The sequence below is a fragment of the Bubalus kerabau genome, chromosome 8, assembly GCF_029407905.1.
Source record: "Bubalus kerabau isolate K-KA32 ecotype Philippines breed swamp buffalo chromosome 8, PCC_UOA_SB_1v2, whole genome shotgun sequence".
Taxonomy (NCBI): Eukaryota; Metazoa; Chordata; class Mammalia; order Artiodactyla; family Bovidae; genus Bubalus; species Bubalus kerabau.
The window spans coordinates 107,104,544-107,126,549 of NC_073631.1; the positions used below are offsets into that span (position 1 = coordinate 107,104,544).

The 22,006-nt window shown below is 43.8% G+C and overlaps 1 protein-coding gene across 7 annotated transcripts in view; it reads right to left on the reverse strand.

Moving 5' to 3' along the window:
• SLC37A3 (solute carrier family 37 member 3) overlaps positions 1-22,006 on the reverse strand; it is a 56,338-nt gene that overhangs the window by 31,881 nt on the left and 2,451 nt on the right. For 4 of the 7 annotated variants that reach the window (XM_055591087.1, XM_055591090.1, XM_055591088.1 and 1 more), the window contains exons 2-6: positions 16,593-16,753; positions 15,120-15,231; positions 6,299-6,391; positions 2,760-2,843; positions 754-899 (exon numbers count right to left, since the gene is read on the reverse strand). In XM_055591087.1, the coding sequence (XP_055447062.1) occupies positions 754-899; positions 2,760-2,843; positions 6,299-6,391; positions 15,120-15,231; positions 16,593-16,681 (524 nt within the window). In that variant the 5' untranslated portion in view covers positions 16,682-16,753. Of the gene's footprint in view, positions 1-753; positions 900-2,759; positions 2,844-6,298; positions 6,392-15,119; positions 15,232-16,592; positions 16,754-17,463; positions 17,576-19,205; positions 19,336-22,006 lie in introns of those variants that run through there. The other 3 variants (XM_055591086.1, XM_055591085.1, XM_055591089.1) reach the window with 3 other exon arrangements.

Sequence of the window (22,006 nt, forward strand, 5' to 3'; positions counted from 1 at the left end):
TCTGTGACTCAAGGCAAGTCCCAAGGACAACTTCTGAGCTCAGTTTTCTTATCTTTAATTTTAGAAGGTCAAACTAGATCACCGAGTATCAAAAACAGGGAAGGCAAAACCCACAGGGAGATACATGATGAGATGGCATGCAAGATTTCTATTATTACAATGTGTTATTTGTGTTCTCTAAAGGAAAGATTTGAAAAAAAAATTGAGATGTACTGCCTCAGCCACACTCAAAGTCTGACCATAGTCACAACAGTGCTGTGAACGTGTCTCACGGGCCAGACCTTCACTAGAGTCCACACTGTCTCCAATGTCCACTGATGTGAAACCTCCTCTCTCTCTGCTATTCTAAACTTCCTAAAATAGAGGGAAGACACGGGCGGTGTTGAAAAGATCAAGTGATGGGCAGCTGGACACAGAGGGGTAAGGGGAGGGGGGTAGGACGAACTGGGAGAACAGCGCTGACGTATATACACTGCCACGTATAAAGCTGACAGCCGGGGGAAGCTGCTGTATGGCACAGGGAGCTCGGCTCGTGCTCTGCGATGAGGCAGCGTGGGGGAGGGTCCAGAGGGAGGGGATATGTGTACACATACAGCTGATTCACTTCACTGTAACACTGTAAAGCAATTATACTCCGTAATAAAATTTTAAAATTAAAAAAAAAAGGATAGAGAGAATCGACTCTGACAAATCTGAACAATCGGATATTAAAACTATCAAACAGGGAAATGAAAGAGGAAGAAAGTGGCATACCCAGCTTTCCCAAACCAGTTGCCCATAACAGCAACAACGCAGGGCCAGCCGGTGGACTGCAGCAGGCCGTTCACGATCCACAAGCTACAGTACAGCCCCTTGTTGTAGAAATGCAGCCATTCCGTGACAGTGCCAAAGACGAAGACCTTAGGGAAGAAGAAAGAACAAGACGCGGGTCACATCCACATGGACACCCCGACTCAAGACCCTCCTTGATAGACACATTCGATGTCTGGAGCCTGAGAGACTCGCAGCAGACTCTTCAGATGCCCTTGCTCAGAGAGGTCCCGAGCAAGATAAGCATCAAACCACCCCTGACCAGAGAGGCAGAGACGGCAAATAGCATAAAACGCAGCGAGGACCATCCCTCCAGCTTGCATCTTCCACTCTAAAAGATTGAGCCCCCACTGTGTGACCTCATCTTACATCTATTTCCCTTTCTTCCTGTTTATGGAGGACGGTAAAAAAGACTACTGGAGTTCACGTGTGTTGATTTCCACCATAACATGTGTAAATTTCCAGGCACATTGTGGGGGCCAGAAAGCACCAGCTATTTTTACTAACCATGGCTACTCAGTATATCACCATAGCTTGTGACTGACTCAGTCATTCAGTGGCATGTATCAAGTGACTGCTTTTTTCCAGGCGTTCTGCTCAGGGTGGGCGTTTTATTTGTAGTCAATCTCCTTTGGGAATGTTTGGCGTGGGTTTAAAAACAGGGTATGTCTAATACTGTATGATTCCAGTTACATGACATTCTGCAATGAGGGAAACCATAAGGAAAAATGGGCAGTGGTTGCCAGAGGCCAGGGCCAGAGGCAGGTGGCAGTTACACAGCTAGTCACTTGTCACAATTCAAAACTGTGCACTGAAAAGGGTGAGTTTACGGACATACTTCAGCTTTTCTAAAAGTGTGATAAAAAAAAAGAAAGAAAACACTGGGTTGGCCAAAAAGTTCATTTGGGTTTAGGAAAAAACCCTAAACCAGGTTTTAAAACAGTCTCTACATATATGTGGGCGAGCAGCTTATGAATAAGGTGCTTCAATCTCTGAAATATAAAGGAAAATAATTTTTTCCCCATACACCAATGGCAGACATTGAAAAACAATTAATAGAGTCTAACTAAGCTCCATGCTTTTATTCAATCAACAAATGCTTGTGAACAAATACAGATGATTCTAATATAGATCCTGCCCTCTGGAGTACTGAGTACGCCAAGAACCATTCTAAATGCCCCCCACACAGTGATTCACAGGACCCTCACTGCAACGTTGGGTGCAAGTATTGAAAAGCGGAGCCTGAAGCATGGAGAAACCACAGCTAGAAGCTGCAAGGGAAGGCCTGAAAGCCTGGCAGTGCAGCCCTGCGGTGTCTATGGTCTCCACCACCCTGCTGTAGGCTCCTAGGGGCAACAAGGCTGACCTGAAACAAGCAGGCTGAGCAGCAGACAAAGGAAGTGCCTCCATGGAAAGTCAGGGGCCAGGGCTCAGGACAGGGAGCGACAACTTCCAGGAGCCGGGTGGATAAAGTCAGGCATGAGGAAACAAGGGTCATCTGGCCAGTGACTTGAAGGAGACACTGAGTTAGACTATGAAGAGCTGAACGGAGGACACTGAAGGCAGGAAGAAGAGCAGGAACAATAGCAGTGAGGTAGAAAGGCGCAGGATGCGTGAGGGCCATGGAAGGCAGCTTGGTCTGGGAGAGCAGAGGGCTGACACGCAGGGCAGACACGACTGCAGAAGAGAGCTGGGGCCGGGTTCTCGAGAGCAATGGACGCCACTCGAGTTACGCTGTGACCTTTGTTGGTGACTGAGAATCAAGGAAGGGGTGGAATTAAAATCACACTCTCAAGATGTCTCTTAACCAAAAAGGCACCCAAGGGATCAGAAAACCAAAGATTCATTTTACTATTCTATAGACAGAAGTAGGGGGCTTGCTTGGATTCTAAAATTCCTGGCCAAGATAACAGTAACTGGAATGAAAACAACAACACTTTTCAACTTACCACTAATGCAGAAGAGCACATGCCAAAAGACAGAACCCATCGCAAATTCAGCCGATCCCCGACGATACCGCTGATGAAAAGGCCCTAAGAAGGAAGCATTTCATTTTACAGCTCTGGGTAACAACACAGCCTGGAAAAAGTACGATACATTCCAAAGCAAATGACGCAAACAAAACACAAAAATTAAACCTCACTCTCGTGCTTAGCCTAATCTCTGTATCAGTTTCACCAGTGTTTCAAGAAATGACAACTGCTTCTGCACACTGTAAACATTTCATGCACCAAGACAGTGTAATTCAGTGCAAATTTTCCTTCTATTTGACCCCCCATAACTGCCTGAGACACCTAGGGGAAAAAAAGAATAATTATAATAAAACAAGCACACAAATATACTGCATCTTCTAGAACAGATGAACTCCAACATCAGTATCTGCTTTCCCAAAGGGATTCGTCTTAGCTATTTGCATTCTGAATGAAGATGTTACAACATGTCCTACGGAACAGAAGCCACGGGGCCATGTGCCCTGCCTGTTTCATCTAACCCTTGGGCTTCATCACACCACGAGGCAAGGAGCACAGGGAGGCACAGACGGTAATTAGCTGAAGATAAGTACAAGTGTTCTGCTTTCTGTTTTCCTCCCACTGAGTGGTAGGAATTAAAAGGCTGAGCTCATGGCAGGACTTTCTGGGCTTCCCTGGTGGCTCAGAAGATAAATAATCCGCCTGCCAGTGCAGGAGACCTGGGTTCGATCCCTGGGTTGGGAAGATCCCCTTGAGAAGGGAATGGCAACCCACTCCAGTATTCTTGCCTGGAGAAGTCCATGGGCAGGGGAGCCTATTGGGCTACAGTCCATGGGGTTGCAAAGAGCCAGACACAACTAAGCAACTAACACACACATACACACACAGCAGGAAGGCAGACCAAAAAGCTAAGGGCAACACACTTCAGGTTTCTGCCACAAATATGTAAAATGAATAAATGTCTTAACTAAATACCTGAATTCAGATACAGGTGTTTCTAATAAATTGACTATATTATACATATAATAGATATATTGTGGCTCAGCTGGTAAAGAATCTGCCTGCAATGCAAGAGACCTGGATTCGATCCCTGGGTTAGGAAGTTTCCCCTGGAGAAGGGAAAGGCTACCCACTCCAGTATTCTGGATTCTGGCCTGGAGAATTCCATGGACTGTATAGGCCATGGGGTCGCAAACAGTCAGACATGACTGAGTGACTTTCATACACACACACATAAGAGAAAATTTAGATGAAAAACATCATAATAAATGTTTCTCCCTCATTACTGTCAACACTTCACTAAGTCAAAAGAGGCACCTGCCCGCGTTAGAGAAGATTTTATGTCCTAAAGCTCCAATTTACAGGGTGTTATGCTATACACAGGGTTTTCCTGGTGGCTCAACAGTAAAAAATCTACCTGCCACTAAAGGTGGAGAAGGCAATAGCACCCCACTCCAGTACTTTTGTCTAGAAAATCCCATGGACAGAGGAGCCTGGTAGGCTGCAGTTCATGGGGTCGCTAGAGTCGGACACGACTGAGCGACTTCACTTTCACTTTTCACTTTCATTTCACTTTCACTTTTCACTTTCATGCATTGGAGAAGGAAATGGCAACCCACTCCAGTGTTCTTGCCTGGAGAATCCCAGGGATGGGAAGCCTGGTTGGCTGCCATCTATGGGGTCGCCGAGTCAGACATGGCTGAAGCGACGCAGCAGCAGCAGCAGCCACTAAAGGAGATAAGGGTTCAATCCCTGAGTCAAGAAGATCCCCTGGAGTAGGAAATAGCAACCCATGCCAGTATTCTTGCCTGGAAAATTCCATGGATGGAGAAGCCTGTGGGGGTACAGTCCATGGGGTCACAAAGGAGTCAGACACGACTGAGCAACTAAATAACAACCTTATATACAGTAAAGGCAGAGAAGAAAATCTCTCAATTGTGTTTCACATTAGGGACCTAACTTATTCTGTACTGCTCCAAATGCCCAGACAATACCTGGAAGTAACAGAATGAAATGCAGTTCAATATAAAGATCTATGATCCCTAATTTTTTTTTTTTATTTTGCCGCACCACACAGTAGGTGGGGTCTCAGCTCCCTGACCCAGGGATCAAATCCCCATCCCCTGTACTAGAAGCACAGAGTCTTAAATGCTGGACAGCCAGAGAAATCCAGATCACTGATTTTTCATGGCACATATCTTTTATCTCCTAAACCTATTTAATCCTATAGACAACTATATTATCATCATAACTCTATAGATAAGGAAACGATCCAAAAAAAATTTTAATTCCATTTTGATACTGAGTATCACAGCTACTTGCTAGCAATGAGCCACCATGAGACCACAAGACTTCCTCTAATACTTCCTCAAAGGCTGAAGGAGAAGCACCATTGGATGGGATTCTGTACCGAAAAGGCTGGGCTGAATGATCCAACATCTGCTCCAACTGTGTGTGTCTGTAAGTTTCCTCTTCCCAGAAGGGACATTCTAATAATCACCCACATTAGCACGTGCAGATGACGTTGGGACTTTCACCCAGGATTTCACATCACATGCATGGCTGCTGCTGTTTAGTTGCTCAATCGTGTCTGACTCTTGGTGACCCCATGGACTGTAGCCTGCCAGGCTCCCCTGTCCACGAGATTTTCCAGGCAAGAATACTGGAGTAGGTTGCCATTTCCTTCTCCAGGCGATCTTCCCCACCCAAGGATCGAACCCTCATCTCCTGCTTGATAGGCGGGTTCTTTACCACCAAGCCACTTCTGCAGCCACCAGATGTTCCTGATGACCAGTCAGGGACTCCGGCTGCCCGATTCCAGGATACTACCTCAGTCAGAGCTGGCCTGGCCACCATCTTGTGGTTCTTCTGCTCCCTTCCAGCCTCCCCGCACCATCCCTGGTCTTCCCAAGCTGGAAATGCGGGAACCCCTTTCTTGGGGCCCAGCTCAGTCTTCGCACCTCATCAACTCTCCCTGTGCTCTCTTCCCTGTCTTCATCAACTCTCTCGATGATTTTCATCCCATCTTGAAAAAAATCATCTATGTGCCAAGGGCTCTGAAATCTCTACCTACACTCACGTCTCTGCTCTTCTCGAGGTCCTTCCTGGCCATCCTACCTACGGGACAAACTCACTCCCTGCCTGGTTCTACTCCACAGCCCTTACCACCTTTGAACACACTCAATAACGTCCTTCCTTATGGCATGGTATTACTGCTTGTCTCTCTTAGTTCCCAGTCAAGAACAGAAGCTTTTTAAAGGTCGGGAGTTTTCCTGTGCTGCTCACTGATGGATTCCCCTCAACGAGAAAACCACAAGGCATACACTAGGCACCCTCAAAATATCTGCCACATGGATGGACGGATGGCTAGATGGATGGGCGGGAAGGACACAAAATATAAACTCCAGGGAAACTGAGCTCTCCTCAGTCAGCACATTCAAAATCCCTCACCAACTTGGTAAGATGTGGAGTCATTTACGTCTTTCCTCCACAGAAAAGCCTAGCATTCTAAAACTTACCACAGCATAGGAGAAGAGGAAAATGGTATCCAGCATTCCGAGGAAAAGAGTGGCTTCCTCTGCACTGGGAAACAAATGGTTGCTGCTCCAAATCTGCGGTCACACAACAAGAACCTGTTAAGACTCACTGGGCCAAAGCACCTTCTGGAACCACCTCCGCCCACCCTCACGGAAACCTGAGGTTGAGAAGAGCAAATCAGCACTCTGTACCTGAGGAAACCCATATGCAAACAGGTCCATGAGGCCACAACGATTTGCATAATAACACTAAAACGCTATCTGCTTCTTCCCTTTTAACTGTTCCCTGATGGTGCAAAAGCAGTGGTGGATAAAACTCCTGTGCCTGAGCATGGGTGGAGCAGTTACACCAAACCATACTACTAAGCCCTGTACCTTTTACTGCCTCACAGTTCCCAAAAAGGGGAACTTCACTGAAGAAGGTCCTTGGCACATACTAGACGCTCAGTAAATATTTGTCAAGCATTAAAAATTATTAATCTTATTAAATCTGGCCCGAGTCCCCACTCCCCTTTTTTTTTAAATAATCTGTGCCATTAAGTAGAAAATATGCATCTGGCACTCAGCACACCAAAGAAAGACATCTGTTTTGAGAAAACTGTGAGTTGCAGGCTGGAATGTCATTTTTCCTTGAAAGAGTGACTGACAGACAAAGGCTAGTTATTCAGATTTGGGTTTCTGGCAGATATTTCCTCCAAAAAGAATGAAATGAGCCTGTCACTTCCAAGACCCATTCAAAGGACAAGACAGACAAATGGATCTTAATGTAAGAGGATAAAAAAGTTAATTAATATAGTTGCAGATTCCACATTGTCACTAACCTTTAAGAAATTGCCTCTTGTCAAGTTCTGGTATAGTATCAAAGATAAATATCCACAATTAACTAAAAAGGCTATTAAAATACTTCTCCCCTTTCCACTATGTATCTCTGAAAGCCAAACTCTCTTTATACCCTTCAAAGGATCCTGCTACAAGAGATTGAATTCAGAAGCAGACATGAAAATCCATTGTCTTCTATTAAGTCAGACATGAAGAGATTTGCAAAAATATAAGTCAGTGTCACTCTCCTTAGCAAGTGATTCTTTTTGTTGTTTTGAAAAAGTCGTTTCTCATAACATGTTATTTATGTTATTAACATGTTATGGGTTACTTAGTTCATTTTTAAATAACTTAAAACCAATGTATTTTTTTAAATTTCTTGGTTTTAATTTCTGAAACAGTAAGTCTCTATAAATACAAACTCATAGCTCTTTGGGATCTCCAGATCAAGGAGTTGTACTAAATGGTTTCTCAGATAGGTTACTATAGGAAAGAAAATTTGGGGATCTCCCTGGTAGTCCAGTGTTAAGACTTCGCCTTCCAATGCAGAGGGTGAGGATTGGATCCTTGGTCAGGGAGCTAAGACCCCATAAGCAGGCTAAAAAGCCAAAACGTAAACCAGAAGCAATACTGTAACAAATTCAATAAAGACTTTAAAAGTGGCCCACATTAAAAAAAAAAAATCTCGTAAAACAGAAAACTTTCTGACTTCAGAATATTAAGAGGGCCTTCCCCAGCGGCTCAGTGGTAAAGAATCTGTTTGCCAGTGTAGGAGACATGGGTTCGATCTGTGATCCAGGAAGACGCCACATGCCGTGTGCCACAACTACTGAGCCTGTGCTCTACAGCCTGCGAGCCACAACCAGCGAGCCCACGTGCGCAGCTACTGACGCCTGAGAGCCTAGAGCCCCGACGTGCTCTGCAACGAGAGAAGCCACTGCAGTGAGAAGACTGTGCCCCGCAACTACAGAGTAGCCCCTGCTCTCCACGACTAAAGAAAACGCTGGCACAGAAGCAAAGGCCTAGCACAGCCAAAGACAAAATAACTCACTAAATAAAATGATTTAAAAAAAAAAAAAAAAAGAATATTAAAGAGAAAAACCACAAGCAGCAACTTTGAAAATACATCATCGCTTCACAGAAAGAAAACTCCTCAAATTGTCAAGAGAATATATAAACTGTGATAGCAGTCCAGTAACTCATTTCTGTGTGGCTTGTGCCATCTGTCTTGTTATTGATACCTTAACACTCACACTCTGCTTTCAGGAGCAGAAGAGACACTCACAACTGAGACCCATCAGTACGTCAGGGTGACAATTTGGGGCCCTAAATACTTCCAATGAGAGTTACCTCACCATCTTTCCCCAGAGCGCAAGCTCTGACTCCTGATCCCATCCAGGCTCAACAGGACCCAGGATGAAGCCCTGTGGGGCACAAGCCAACGTGAGCCAGAGCTCACATCCGAGCAGCTGCTCCAGGTTTCAAGGGTTTTTTCTTCACTCTCATGAGAAGCCACCGAAAATTCCCTGTAGGTGTGGCTGTCACAAAAACGGACAGATTTTAAACGGCTTTTTTCTGCTTCACTGCCAGAATTCAGCTGAAGATGCTAGTGACTGCCTCCTTCACAAGTGCAAACAAATCCCAAAACTAAAAGAAAAAAAGCAGGATGAACAAAAAGATTCAGAAAACAGGATGAAAGAAAGAAGGCTGGTGAAGAAAGTTTACATCAATAATGCAGCTCCGATCAAGACAACTATACTAACAGGCGAGAAGATAACTATCTTGAAGAAAACTGTGTGGGTCGCAAGTTGAAAGGTCATTTTTGCTTGTAAGAGGGACTGACAGACGAACTCTAGTTATTCAGATTTGTTTACTGGCAGATATTTCCTCAGAAGAGAAGGAAATGAGCCTGCAAGTCACCGACAGAGTGACTTTAAGTTGCCAGTCTCACGCTGGCCTGCACCTGTGCACAGCTGCCGTGTGGAGGGCCGGCCTGTAGAGGCCTGCGCGGATGGAGGCTCTTGCTCTTCTCCTGCGCGGATGGAGGCTCTTCTTGCTCTTCTTGTGGGGGAGGGCCTGTATTGAGCTACAATGATTGCTAGCGTTGGGACACTTCCTGGAAGCACTAAAGGTCGCGGTGTGGGTTTCCTAAGCGAGAATGTTTATCACAGAGTGACAGCTCTGTGTGGGGGTGGGGAAACTTGTGACATGAAAGAGCTTCCTGAAGCAGGGCAGAGGATGAGCTGAAGCTGACATGTGTTCAGGGCTCTGGTATCCGGTGCCGTGAGAACCGGAGGTAAGAGCATCTGTGCTCAAGGTTGAGCTGGAACGCTGAGGGCACCTTGAATCCTGCTTTAGACTGGAAAGAAGTTTAGACTCTGCACTCTGGAAGGACTGTGCTGTCTGGAGTGGTAAGACTTTCTAATTTAACAGAAAAAAAAAATTCTTGTAGAAAAAAAAAAACTGTTTATAAGTTTCAGTCAAGTTGTCCTCAACTATTAGATTCAACCATTTCCTCTCCATTATCTACAAACATAGATTTTATATTATGTTCTCTTACTATTTCCAACGTTTGCCCATGTCAGTGGGATCCATTATAAAGTCTCAAGGTACAGAGACTGTGTCTGCTTAACGTCTTTTGTAAAGCACCTAAGATAGCTCTACATAAACATGACAGCTATAATAAGTACTTTATGAAGACGCTATTTAGGGTACTTAAGAAACATTGAATAATATATATAAACAAAATGTTTTTTAGATTTTACACATACTTCTGGTTCTAAGAATCTTTCCATTTTGGACGAGAAAGGCAGGCTCAGAGGGAAGCTAGAGTTAAGACAGTTATAGACACAGAAACACAGGAGGAGTGAAAGTAAATACTGCCCTAGCCACTCTGCTCCTAGTAGCAGCCTTCAGGAAAAAAAAAACCTGGATGTTTAAGTCTAAAAGGAAATGGAAAGCTGGCACTGCTCTCCACCAGGGCAGGTACAGAAATACAAAGATCCCCAGATAAGTCAGAACCTGACTTCTACATAACCAATCCATCTGAACTCCTGAATCCGCAGTTCTGAACAAATCAAAATTTGTTGTTGCTGTTCAGTCGCTAAGTCATATCGAACACTTTGCGACTCGGTGGACTGCAGCACATCAGGCTTCCCTGTCCTTCACTACCACCAGGAGTTTCCTCAAACACATGTCCATTGAGTTGGTGATGCCATCCAACCATCTCATCCTCTGCCACCCTCTTCTCCTCCTGCCTGAAATCTTTCCCAGCATCAGGGTCGTTTCCCATGAAATCTATTTTAATAAGCAGCAATTAGAATAAGTAAGTAAATAAATATCTTAGCAGGAAAGTTAATGCAAGTTCAACATACACTAACAACGTGACCTGGTTACTGGCAGCAAAGAGTTACGTAGCAGACCTGATTCGTATCCTTAAACAGATCTATCTGGCAAGGTTGGCCCCCGGAACCTTGGGACTTGGGAAGGTTCCCATCATTCCCTGCTAAGAGTGGCTCCCTGTGGCTGCACTGCCTGCCCCAATAATATGGTTCGTGCTGAACACTTGCTTTTCTTATGGGAATGTGGAGTTTTCATACATGCCAGGCAGAGGATGCCAGTATGATGAGCCCCAATAAAAATCCTGCCACCAAGTCTCCAATGGGACTCCCTGGTAGACAATACCTCACCGGAGTGTCAGGACTTGTTGCTGGAAGAATTAAGCACATCTATGGTGCAGACAGTCAGACATAACTGAGCGACTGAGTGCGTGCGCGCGCGCGCACACACGAGGGGCTCTTGGAAGGTTTTGCCTTCTTTCCTCTATACCTGACCCTATGTGTTTTCCCTGTGCTGACTTTGCTCTGTACCCTTTCACTGTAACCAACCATAGTTTTGAGTCATTTGCTGAGTCCTGTGAGTCCCTCTAGTGAATCACCAAATCTGAGGGTGGTCTTGGGGACCCCCAATCAATGACTTTAAAAACAAAGGCAGTATAACCAAAACTGTAGTGCCTAAATCAATCCTGTTATTCTATATACTGATCAGCCTGTATCTAAAATAGCACATTTAGAGCTTGGCATCACAAAACTATAGCTGAAGAAGAAGCACAGATGTTCTCCCTAAACAGGACAAATTTAGGGAGACGGATTTTCCGCAAATATTTGAGAGGCAGCAAGAATCAACTTAGTACACAAGGCTCAGGATAAAACCTAAGATCAAAATTAAAGAGAACACTCTTCCTTTAGCATAAGAAAGAACTTGTGAATAATGAGAGTTAAATAAAAATGTAATTGTCCACCTGAGAAAACAAGGAGTTTCTTCACCCTGAAGAACTAAAGCAGAAGTTGGGTGGTCACCTTTCAATGACGGTTAAGAATTTTATGCTGGCTGAGAGGTTAGAGCACATGACCTCTCGTGGCCACTTCATCTTTAGGGTTAATGACACGTCAGTGAACGATCAAACGTACTCACTATGCGCACAGCACTGGTCAAGCCCCAGTCAAGAAATCTAGCCATCTAGTCTTAAAAGCTTGCCTTTCAAAAGTCATAGTCAGTAAAAGACTTCAAAACTCAGTACTTGGGTGCAACCTCAACAATGACACAATGATCTTGGTTCATTTTCCAAGGCAAACCATTCAACATCACAGTAATCCAAGTCTATGTCCCAACCACTGATGCCAAAGAAGCTAAAGTTAACCGGTTCTGTGAAGACCTACAATACTTTCTAGAACTAACACCAAAAAAAAGATGTCCTTTTCATCACAGCAGATTGGAATGCAAAAGTAGGAAATCAAGAGACATCCGGAATAACAGGTAACTTTGGCCTTGGAGTACAAAAATGAAGCAGGCAAAGGCTAAGAGTCTTGTCAAGAGAACACAACAATCACAGCAAACAGCCTTTCACAACAACCTTAGAGACAACTCCACATGTAGACATCACCAAATGGGTGGTCAGTGTCAAAATCAGATTGACTACATTCTTTGCAGCCTAAGAAGAAGTTCTATATGGTTGGCAGAAACAAGACCTGGAGCTGACTGTGGCTCAGAACTAGAGTTCCTTACTGCAAAATTCAGGCTTAAATTAAAGAAAGTAAGGAAAACCACTATGCATTCAGGTATGACCTAAATCAAATCTCATATGATTGATTATACAGTGGAAGTGATGAACAGATTCAAGGGATTAGGTCTGGTAGACAGAGTACCTGAAGAACTATGGACAGAAGTTCATAACACTGTACAGGAGGCAGTGACCAAAGCCATCCCAAAGAAAAAGAAATAGAAGTAGGCAAATGGTTATCTGAGGCTTTACAAATAGCTGAGGAAAGAAGAGAAGTGAAAGGCAAGGGAGAAAGGCAAAGATATACCCAACTGAATGCAGAGTTCCAGAGAATAGCAAGCAGAGATAAGAAAGCCTTATTCAATGAACAACGCAAAGAAACAGAGGAAAACAATAAAATGGGAAAGACTAGAGATCTCTTCAAGAAAATTGGAGGTATTAAGGGAGCATTTCATCCAAGGATGGGCGTGAGAAAGGACAGAAACAGTAAGGACCTAATAGAATCAAGAATACACAGAACAACTATACAAGAAAGCTCTTCATGACCCAGATAACCATGACTGTGTGGTCAGTCACCTAGAGCCAGACCTCCTGGAATGCAAAGTCAAGTGGGCCTTAGGAAGCATCACTACGAACAAAGCTAGTGGAGGTGATGGAATTACAGCTGAACTATTTCAAATCCTAAAAGGTGATGCTGTTAAAGTGCTGCACTAAATATGCCAGCAAATTTGGAAAGCTCAGCAGTGGCCATAGAACTGGTAAGGTCAGTTTTAATTCCAATCCCAAAGAAAGGTAATGTCAAAGAATGTTCAAACTACTGCACAACTGTACTCATTTCACATGTAAGCAAGGTTATGCTCAAAAATCCTTCAAGCTAGGTTTCAGCAGTACCTAAACTGAGAACTTCTAGATGTACAAACTGATTTAGAAAGGGCAGAGAAACCACAGATCCAATTGCCAACATTTGCTAGATCATGGAGAAGAAAGCAATGGCACCACTCCAGTACTCTTGCCTGGAAAATCCCATGGACAGAGGAGCCTGGTGGGCTGCAGTCCATTGGGTCTCGAAGAGTCGGACATGACTGAGCGACTTCACTTCCACTTTTCACCTTCATGCATTGGAGAAGGAAATGGCAACCCACTCCAGTGTTCTTGCCTGGAGAATCCCGGGGATGGGGGAGCCTGGTGGGCTGTGGTCTATGGGGTGGCACAGAGTCAGACACGACTGAAGCGACTTAGCAGCAGCAGCAGCAGCAGCTAGATCATGGAGAAAGCAAGGGAATTCCAAGAAAAACATCTACTACTGCTTCACTGACTACGCTAAAGCCTTTGATTGTGTGGATCACAACAAACTGTGGAAAATTCTTAAAGAGACAAGAATACCAAACCACCTCACTTGCCTCCTGAGAAACCTGTATGCAGGTCAAGAAGCAACAGTTAGAACTGGACATAGAACAATGGACTGGTTCAAAATGGGGAAAGGGTATGTCAAGGCTGTATACTGTCACTCTGCTTATTTAACTTACATGCAGAGTACATCATGCGCAATGCTGGGTTGGATGAATCACAAGCTGTAATCAAAATTGCCAGGAACAATATCAACAACCTCAGATAAGCAGATGATACCACTCTAATGGAAGAAAGTGAAGAGAAACTAAAGAGCTGCTTGATGCGGGTGAAAGAGGAGAGTGAAAAAGCTGGCTTAAAATTCAACATTCAAAAAACTAATATCTTAGCATCCAGTCCCATCACTTGATGGCAAATAGAAGGGGAGAAAGTGGTCTTCCCTCATAGCTCAGTTGGTAAAGAATCCGCCTGCAACGCAGGAGACCCAGGTTCGATCCCTGGGTGGGGAAGATCTCCTGGAAAAGGGATAGGCTACCCACTCCAGTATTCTTGGGCTTCCCTTGTGGCTCAGCTGGTCAAGAATCTGCCTGCAACGTGGGAGACCTGGGTTCAATCCCTGGGTCAGGAAGACCCCCCTGGAGAAGGGAAAGGCTACCCACGCCAGTATTGTGGCCTGGAGAATTCCATGGACTGTATAGTCCATGGGGTCACAAAGAGTCGGACATGACTGAGCGACCTTCACTTCACTTCACTTCAATTGGAAGTAGTGATAGATTTTATTTTCTTAGGCTCCAAAATCACTAGGATGGTGACTGCAGCCATGATGCTTGCTCCTTGGAAAGAAAGCTATGACAAACCTAGACAGTGTATTAAAAAGCAGAGACATCACTTTGTCAACAAAGGTCTATAGAGTTAAAGCTATGGTTTTTCCAGTAGTCATGAACAGATGTGAGAGTTGGACCATAAAGAAGGCTAAGCACCAAAGAATTAATGCTTTTGAATTGTGGTACTGGAGAAGATTCCTGAGAGTCCCTTGGACAGCAAGGAGATCAAACCAGTCAATCCTAAAGGAAATCAACCCTGAATATTCATTAGAAGGACTTACGCTGAAGGCGAATCTCCAACACTGGCCACCTGATGCAAAGAACCGACTCAGGGAAAAGACCCTGATGCTGGGAAAGACCAAAGGCAAAAGAAGAGGGTGGAGGTGGATGAGATGGTTAGATGACATCACTGACTCAATGGACATGAATTTGAGCAGAAACTCCAAGAGACAGTGAAGAACAGAGGAGCCTGGTTTGCTGCAGTCTATGGGGTCACAAAGAGTCAGGCATGACTTAGCCACTAAACAATAAGAAAAACAAAATTGTGTGATTTCAAAACAGTGAGAAATAAGTTGGTTGAAATGGTAAAACAGACCTAAATCAGAGCAAGCTAAGAAAGCAGGCAGAACAGTTTGGATTTTATACCACAGGAAAGAGTAAGTCATCCAAAGGATGAATGAAATAAAACAGAACTTAATTTATGGGTGGGCAGGGTTCCCTTCTTAAATTCATCCCAGCTCTTTCTTCTGCTTACCTCCACAGGCAATAATTCAGTTGACTTGTTAAAAGCACTTGGGGTCCACTGTTTAGAGATACTGACTTTGACGTTGCTAAATGTTTTTCTTGACGCATGGAGCAACGAGTAACTACAAAAGAAAGAGGAAATATAGCTGAATGCATAAAAAAGAAAACACATTCGATAAAATCACAGATGTATTGCAAAGTTTTATCCAATTTTAGAATTCTTCTTTTAAAAAACAAAGAGTACTGCTTTACAAGAACTATCCATTGAAACAGCCTCCGCTAAGCAAAGAAGCAATTAACTTGTCTTCTTCCATATAAACCCCCATGTTCACTTGTAACAGGTCCCTGGACCTACAAGATGGAGATGTGACGGATCCCAACCCCTTAAAATCATGGTTGCAGTTCCATAAGGTCAAGTCTTTAGCAACCTCTGGCGGCCACTCCCTACACTAGCCATTCAGTAGCTTTTTCCTTGAGGCCTGTCTTTTCCTCAACCCCTCACAAGTGGATTTCCTGTAAAGCAAGTATCTAAAATTACCTACTAACTCTTATATAATTATAAAACCATTTTCCTAGTTTCTGCCTTGAAAAAAAAATTATCATTTGTGGTGCCTTCAATAAACATTAATAATAAATAAAATCTATTCAGAAGAAATAATCAAAACACTGAGTCACAGAATTTGTGAATACTGTGCCCTGAACACCACAAAGTCTGGCTGACGTCATCAACAGACCACTACCGAGAGCTACCAAGGGCCCTTGAGTCAGACACGGTCAATTCTTTGGTCATGCTGACTGGTCAGGCTCTCAGAAGAGTAACCAAAGTTCCTCACAGAGGTCTCCACCCATCTCTGCTGCTCCATGAGGCACACAGCACTCCCTGGAAATGCACAGCCTTTGCTTTCAAGCTCCTGGTTTTAACAATTAAAGGACTTTATATCACATCAAGGCTTTTCAATCATAGCCGTACTGACATTTTGTGTTAGTTGCTCAGTTATGTCCGACTCTTTGCGACCCCATGGATTGTAGCCTGCCAGGCTCCTCTGTCCATGGGATTCTCCAGGAAAGAATACTGGAGTGGGTAGCCATTCGCTTCTCCAGGGGATCTTCCCAACCCAGGGATCAAACCTGAAGCTCCTGCATCGCACACAGATTCTTCACCGTCTGAGCCACCAGGGAAGCCGTACTGACATTTTGGGCTCCCCAAGTTCTCTACCGTGGGAGGCTGTCCCAGGCACAGTAAGATGTTTAGGAGCATCCCTGGTCTCTAACTACTAGATACAAGCAGCACCCATTCCTCCAGCATGACAACTAAAAATGTCTTCAAACATTGCCAAATACAGGCGAGAATGGAGAACCACAATACTAGAGCTCACAAAGAACAGCAGACCATTAGTCAGGCCAATCTTGCCATGCAATAAACAGCTCCTTCAAAAGGAAAACAAGAACAACGACAAGAGCAGAGCTTCAGAGGTCCACTTACCTGAAGAAGGTGAGCAGGAACACGACCATGTGATGATGGCTGAACCGGGAAAGCAGAGCTCCTCTTTGAAAAATATGTGGCCAGGCCATGTTCCTCCTGACCTTCCTTCCCACTGTGACCTGAAAGTCTGGGGAGTGAATGGTTTACATCATTTCTTCTTTCTGGAAAGACAAAACACATAATTAACATTACTCATAATAAGCATATATCCAAAAATGGAATTATTTAGACTTAACACTATATAATCAGGCCTTGGGGGGGGAGGGGAAATCACATGGATTAGTTGACACCAGAAAACCACATTGATGATTATGTTTTATAGCTATTAGCCAGTCTTTTAAAAAGAAATCCTGGACAAAAGATTATGTCCTAACAGAATGAACTCTCACACAGACTGACAGGAAAAGCACTAACTCAGACCCGAAAATGAGCAAAGGAAATGAATAGACAACTCAGAAGAAATGAAACAGCTATTAAACTTATTAAACAAAAGTTCTAATCTCATTAGAACATAAAAAATGCTGATTATGATAATAAAAAAAAGTTTGTACAGTTAAAAAGACTGTTCAATGTAGCTCAAGATCTAAAGATCCTAAACTCTCATACGCTGCTGACAGAAATGAAAATCAACACATTTTACAGGAAGATGATCTGGCCGTGTTCATCAAGAGCCATTGGCAAAAAAAAAAAGAATTCAACTTTCAGGGATCTATTCCTAGAGAAATACAAGATACATTCAACTCTATACAAAAGAAGTTTTCACAAAAAGTCATTTCTTGTTATGTGAAGAAACGAAATCTGTGTCAGTCATAAAGGAACAGGGGAAAGAAACAGGGCCACTCTGCGATCTCATTCCACTACTTCCTCTCACCTCTCCTCTGCCCTCTCAGGAAGTCTCATCCATGCTCTGACGTCCAAAAACAATAAAGCATAAAGCAAGCATCTAAACTTAATGTCTCCAGTTATGAGTCTGCAGAAACAACCTAAGCATGTAATAAGATGGGAACAATTAAACAAATTACAGAGGCTGAATTACATCTGGGTGAATATTTTATCATTTGACATGATGATTAAGCCTTTTTTTTTTTTTTGGCCGTGCTGGGTCTTCACTGTGACACGCGAGCTTTCTCTAGTTGGGGCCAGTGGGCTGAGTTGCTCCAAGGCACGTAGGTTCTCAGTTTCCCAACCAAGGATCGAACCTACATCCCCTGCACTGGAAGGCAATTAAGACTTCTTCATAACATGAGAAAATTTCAGGTGAAAAAAAGCAGCATATGACATATAAATGTAATTAACCGAACTCTGCCGCTGCTACTGCTAAGTCACTTCATTCGTGTCCGACTCTGTGCGACCCCACAGACGGCAGCCCACCAGGCTCCCCCATCCCTGGGATTCTCCAGGCAAGAACACCAGAGTGGGTTGCCATTTCCTTCTCCAATGCATGAAAGTGAAAAGTGAAAGGGAAGTTGCCCAGTCGGGTCCGACTCTTCACGACCCCATGGACTGCAGCCTACCAGGGTCCTCTGTCCATGGGATTTTCCAGGCAAGAGTACTGGAGTGGGGTGCCATTGCCTTCTCCGAATCGAACTCGAGGTTCACATAATATTTACAAGTAAATAAGGAATATATAGCTCTTTCTGGGTAGCAGGAATATGGGTAGTTTTAGTTTTCTATATACTTCCCTAAAAGTTCTACAATAAACGTGTATCTTACTGTGGAAAACATCCACAGGGTTGGAAAAGTTCTATGCCTTATCTGCACAGTAGGAAAAAATAAAATTAACAAAATATCTTGTGTTTTAAACATATAAATATCTTGTATTATAAACAGTCAAGGTAGGAGATAAACTCAAGAGCTCCCAACACTAAAGTCAATTTATCACAGGACTTTGCCCAAGGCTGTGTTCCCTGTACCTGCTATTTATAATCCTGTTCTCTATTATAATTTATACTACCGCTTGGCAGGTGAACTGAAAACCTTAAATGTTGAAGAGACCCAGTTGAAAGGCCATTCTTGAAACTTTGCAATTAAAAAGTACAAAGCTGAAGTGGTTAAAATTATATAAACACGAGAGCTGATTCACCAACTGGCTGTGAGCCTTGGGACTAGTCAGTCTCTCTGATTCACAGATACGTCATTTGTAAAAATGGCCTTTCTCTTCTGAGAGTTATGAGACCACAATAAACAACATATGCAAGGTATTAAGATAATTATTTCGGTCACTGATTTGCCCACGGTTAATCCCGTAACAGGAAGATGCGGCTAATTTCATATACTCATTCTCCTTGAAAAATGTTAACAAAATTATGAGCCGAGTAAGCCTATAAATTTCCACTCACAAAAATGTAAGTGAACTTCCTGTCTATAATTCCAGGAAGTGACAAACCCAAGAGCTGCTAGTGTTACTGCTAAATTTACCTCCATCCCCAAATCAAAGGTGATGCCCAAGTGAACTCCAAGCTTTAACTATTCTTTACAAATCCTAGTTCTTTGAACTGAACACATTCACAACTCAAAATGCTGGACTGAATACTTCAGAAAAGGGCGTGGGTTACAAAATTCTATAATTAATCAGGCAAGATAATAATTCCAAAAATATATGCTCCAACAGACCTTGATTACGTTGCTTCGGCAATAATGGTTGAGGATTTCAGGGCTGTAAGCAACAATAATGGTTTTAAATGACTACCATCTGGAAAGAATCCTGGTGTGGGCTGCCATTTCCTTCTCCAAGGGATCTTTGCAACCCAGGGATCAAACCCAGGTCTCCTGCATTGCAAGCAGGCTCCTGCACTGCAGGCGGATTCTTTCCGTACTGAGCCACCTGGGAAGCCCAGTGGTTTTAAATGACTACTAAGATGTTTGAGACTACCTAGATTTAGTTCCTAAACAAACCACTTTTTCCTTAGCTACAGTGACGGGAGAGAAAATGCTTCATAATTACAATGGGAAAGAAGTTTTAAACATTCACCTGATGTTGGCAGAAAGCCATTTTAAATGAATATTATTATAACACCTGGTCCCAGGTAATTATAATCATTAATAATACCTTGTACTTATATGCCCTACATCACAGAAGTGATTTCTGATCATCTGTGAGCTCTGGGGCCCTTGGGAAGCACAGAGTTTTTACCAAGTCTGAGTCCATCAAGCACATTCTATTTTTACACCATTTTCTTTCTGGCTCTTAGTATAGATTGAACAAATCTACCATTTTTCAGGTGTATGTAAGTGTTGTTATAATCAATAAAACCAAAATTCATTTTAAGTGTTTCTAAATTAATAGAAGCTGGTCATTTAGTATTTTCTTAATCCATGAATACTGAATATACAAATGCCATGGGAGAATAAGAATGATCTTTAAAAAAATTAAACATATAAGAGGTTAGGTCCTTGCCATCAGAAAGAACCATCAAGCCCTGTTCTATAATACTTCTCAAGGCAAGATCGAGATCACGAACTCATCTGATTTGTCAGGAAGCTTTCTGGAGACCCACAGGATCTTCCACACAAGATGCTTCCCAGGATGGAGTACTCTGTATCGTGTGATCCAGGCTGAATGAAAGATGGCTTCACCTGTGACATGTCCAGGCAGAGCTGGCAATCTCCCCCTTATAAACACTGCCTTGGAATATAAGACATTCCACAAATTTCACGTTCCACACATATTTAGAATCCATTCCAACTCAAATATACTAAGATTAAAGTTTTCTTGGGGGGAAACAGACTGCAAAGAGGAAAGGCAGAAAAAAAAGGCAAAAAAGGTGATTACTTGTCACCTCCATCTCATCAGACCCAACCTCGCCCAGCCACCCCACCCCGCTGCGGGAAGGAAATGCTCTCTGGAAATGGACAGAAGTGGTTAATCAAGTTCTATATATCAGGACCCTGTTTTGCAAGTTCCTGCCTTTTTACTTACCCTGGTGGACTCCTGCCTGCCCCTAGATAACACCACTTCCCCCGGGGGCTTTCAGGGAGAAGCAATCTTACTTCTCACAACCTCTTTTCCTCCTGGAGAAAGCCCAGCTTCTCTGAAGCTCCTGGGCCTTGCTGCCCACTGCCCCTCCCAGCTCTTGTCCCCTGCTCTCTCACTGTCCCCCGTTCTGTCTCTTGTCAACACCCAAGGGGATAACCCCCCAGTCCCCTGGCCTCTTCCCCACCAACCTTTTCTTCTATTGCACAAGAAAAACCCACTCCGTGGTCAAAACCCAGCCAGTTTCCAGGAAACAGTAAGTGCATCAACCAGTCAGCGCTGAGTGCATCCAGTATTCTCCAGGCAAGAATCCTGGAGTGGGTTGCCATTTCCTTCTCCAGAGGATCTTCCTGACCCAGGGATCGAACCTGGGTCTCCCACAGTGCAGGCAGATTCTTTACCGTCTGAGCCATGTCTGCCTTTTCACCTCCCAAACTGGATTTCAAACATCCAACTTTCCTTCCTTCCAGAAAACTGCTTACTTCAAACTCTCCACTCGAACAGTCATTTTACCTTGGCAAGCTCCCAACTCGGTCACCTCCCTGTGTTTTCATCCATGACCCTCCTCCTCTTCTTTCCCAACTTAGAATCTAGGCTTATCTGCCTTATGAGCCTTTTTTCCTTGCTTGCCTCTGGCCTCCTCCTCTGCACCTAAGTGGTGGAGTTTTGCCAAAGAAAAATCACACGAGCAGGCTGGTTTCGCTTTTTAGATTCAAAACCACAAACCTCAAAGGGCATGCAACACTGCCCAGCAAGTCTTCACTTCCTTAATGACCTGCTTTCTCAGCCTTTTACACAGCTCTCTCTTAACTTCCAACCTCTGTCTCCCTGTCATCTGGTACCACGGCTTTCTACCGACTCCCAGAGCACCAGCTCTAACCCAGACCCTGCAGGGCTCCAACACGACCGCCAACTGACCACTTGGCCATCCTTGGAGCTACAACACAATTCTTCAGTCTCTCTCTAAACCTGTCCCTCACCACTGGTACCCCCAAGGCAACGAGCACATAGCCCTCATTTCTCCCTACCTCTCAGCTTCTGCATCCTACCCATTGCTAAATCCATCCTTTTCACCTCCAAAGTTCATCCCCAATCCATCCTCTTCTATCCATCCCCACGCCGCTACCAAAATCAACCACCCATCTCTTCCATCAAGTCTAATGCAACAGCCTCCTGTAAGGTTTCACTATTTTACATCTAGCACACACACACACACACACACGCCTTCCTGTAATTTTTCTCTCTTCTCAAATTGTTCCTTACCACAGATGTAGTTGGTAAAGAATCCGCCTGCAATGCAGGAGACCCCAGTTCAATTCCTGGGTAGGGAAGATCCGCTGTTAACATTGTCACTGACTCACCTACTTGGGTGTTCCAAGAATTGAATTAAAATTGCGCATGAATGCAATGAGGGAAAAAAAAAAAGAAGGAATAGGCTACC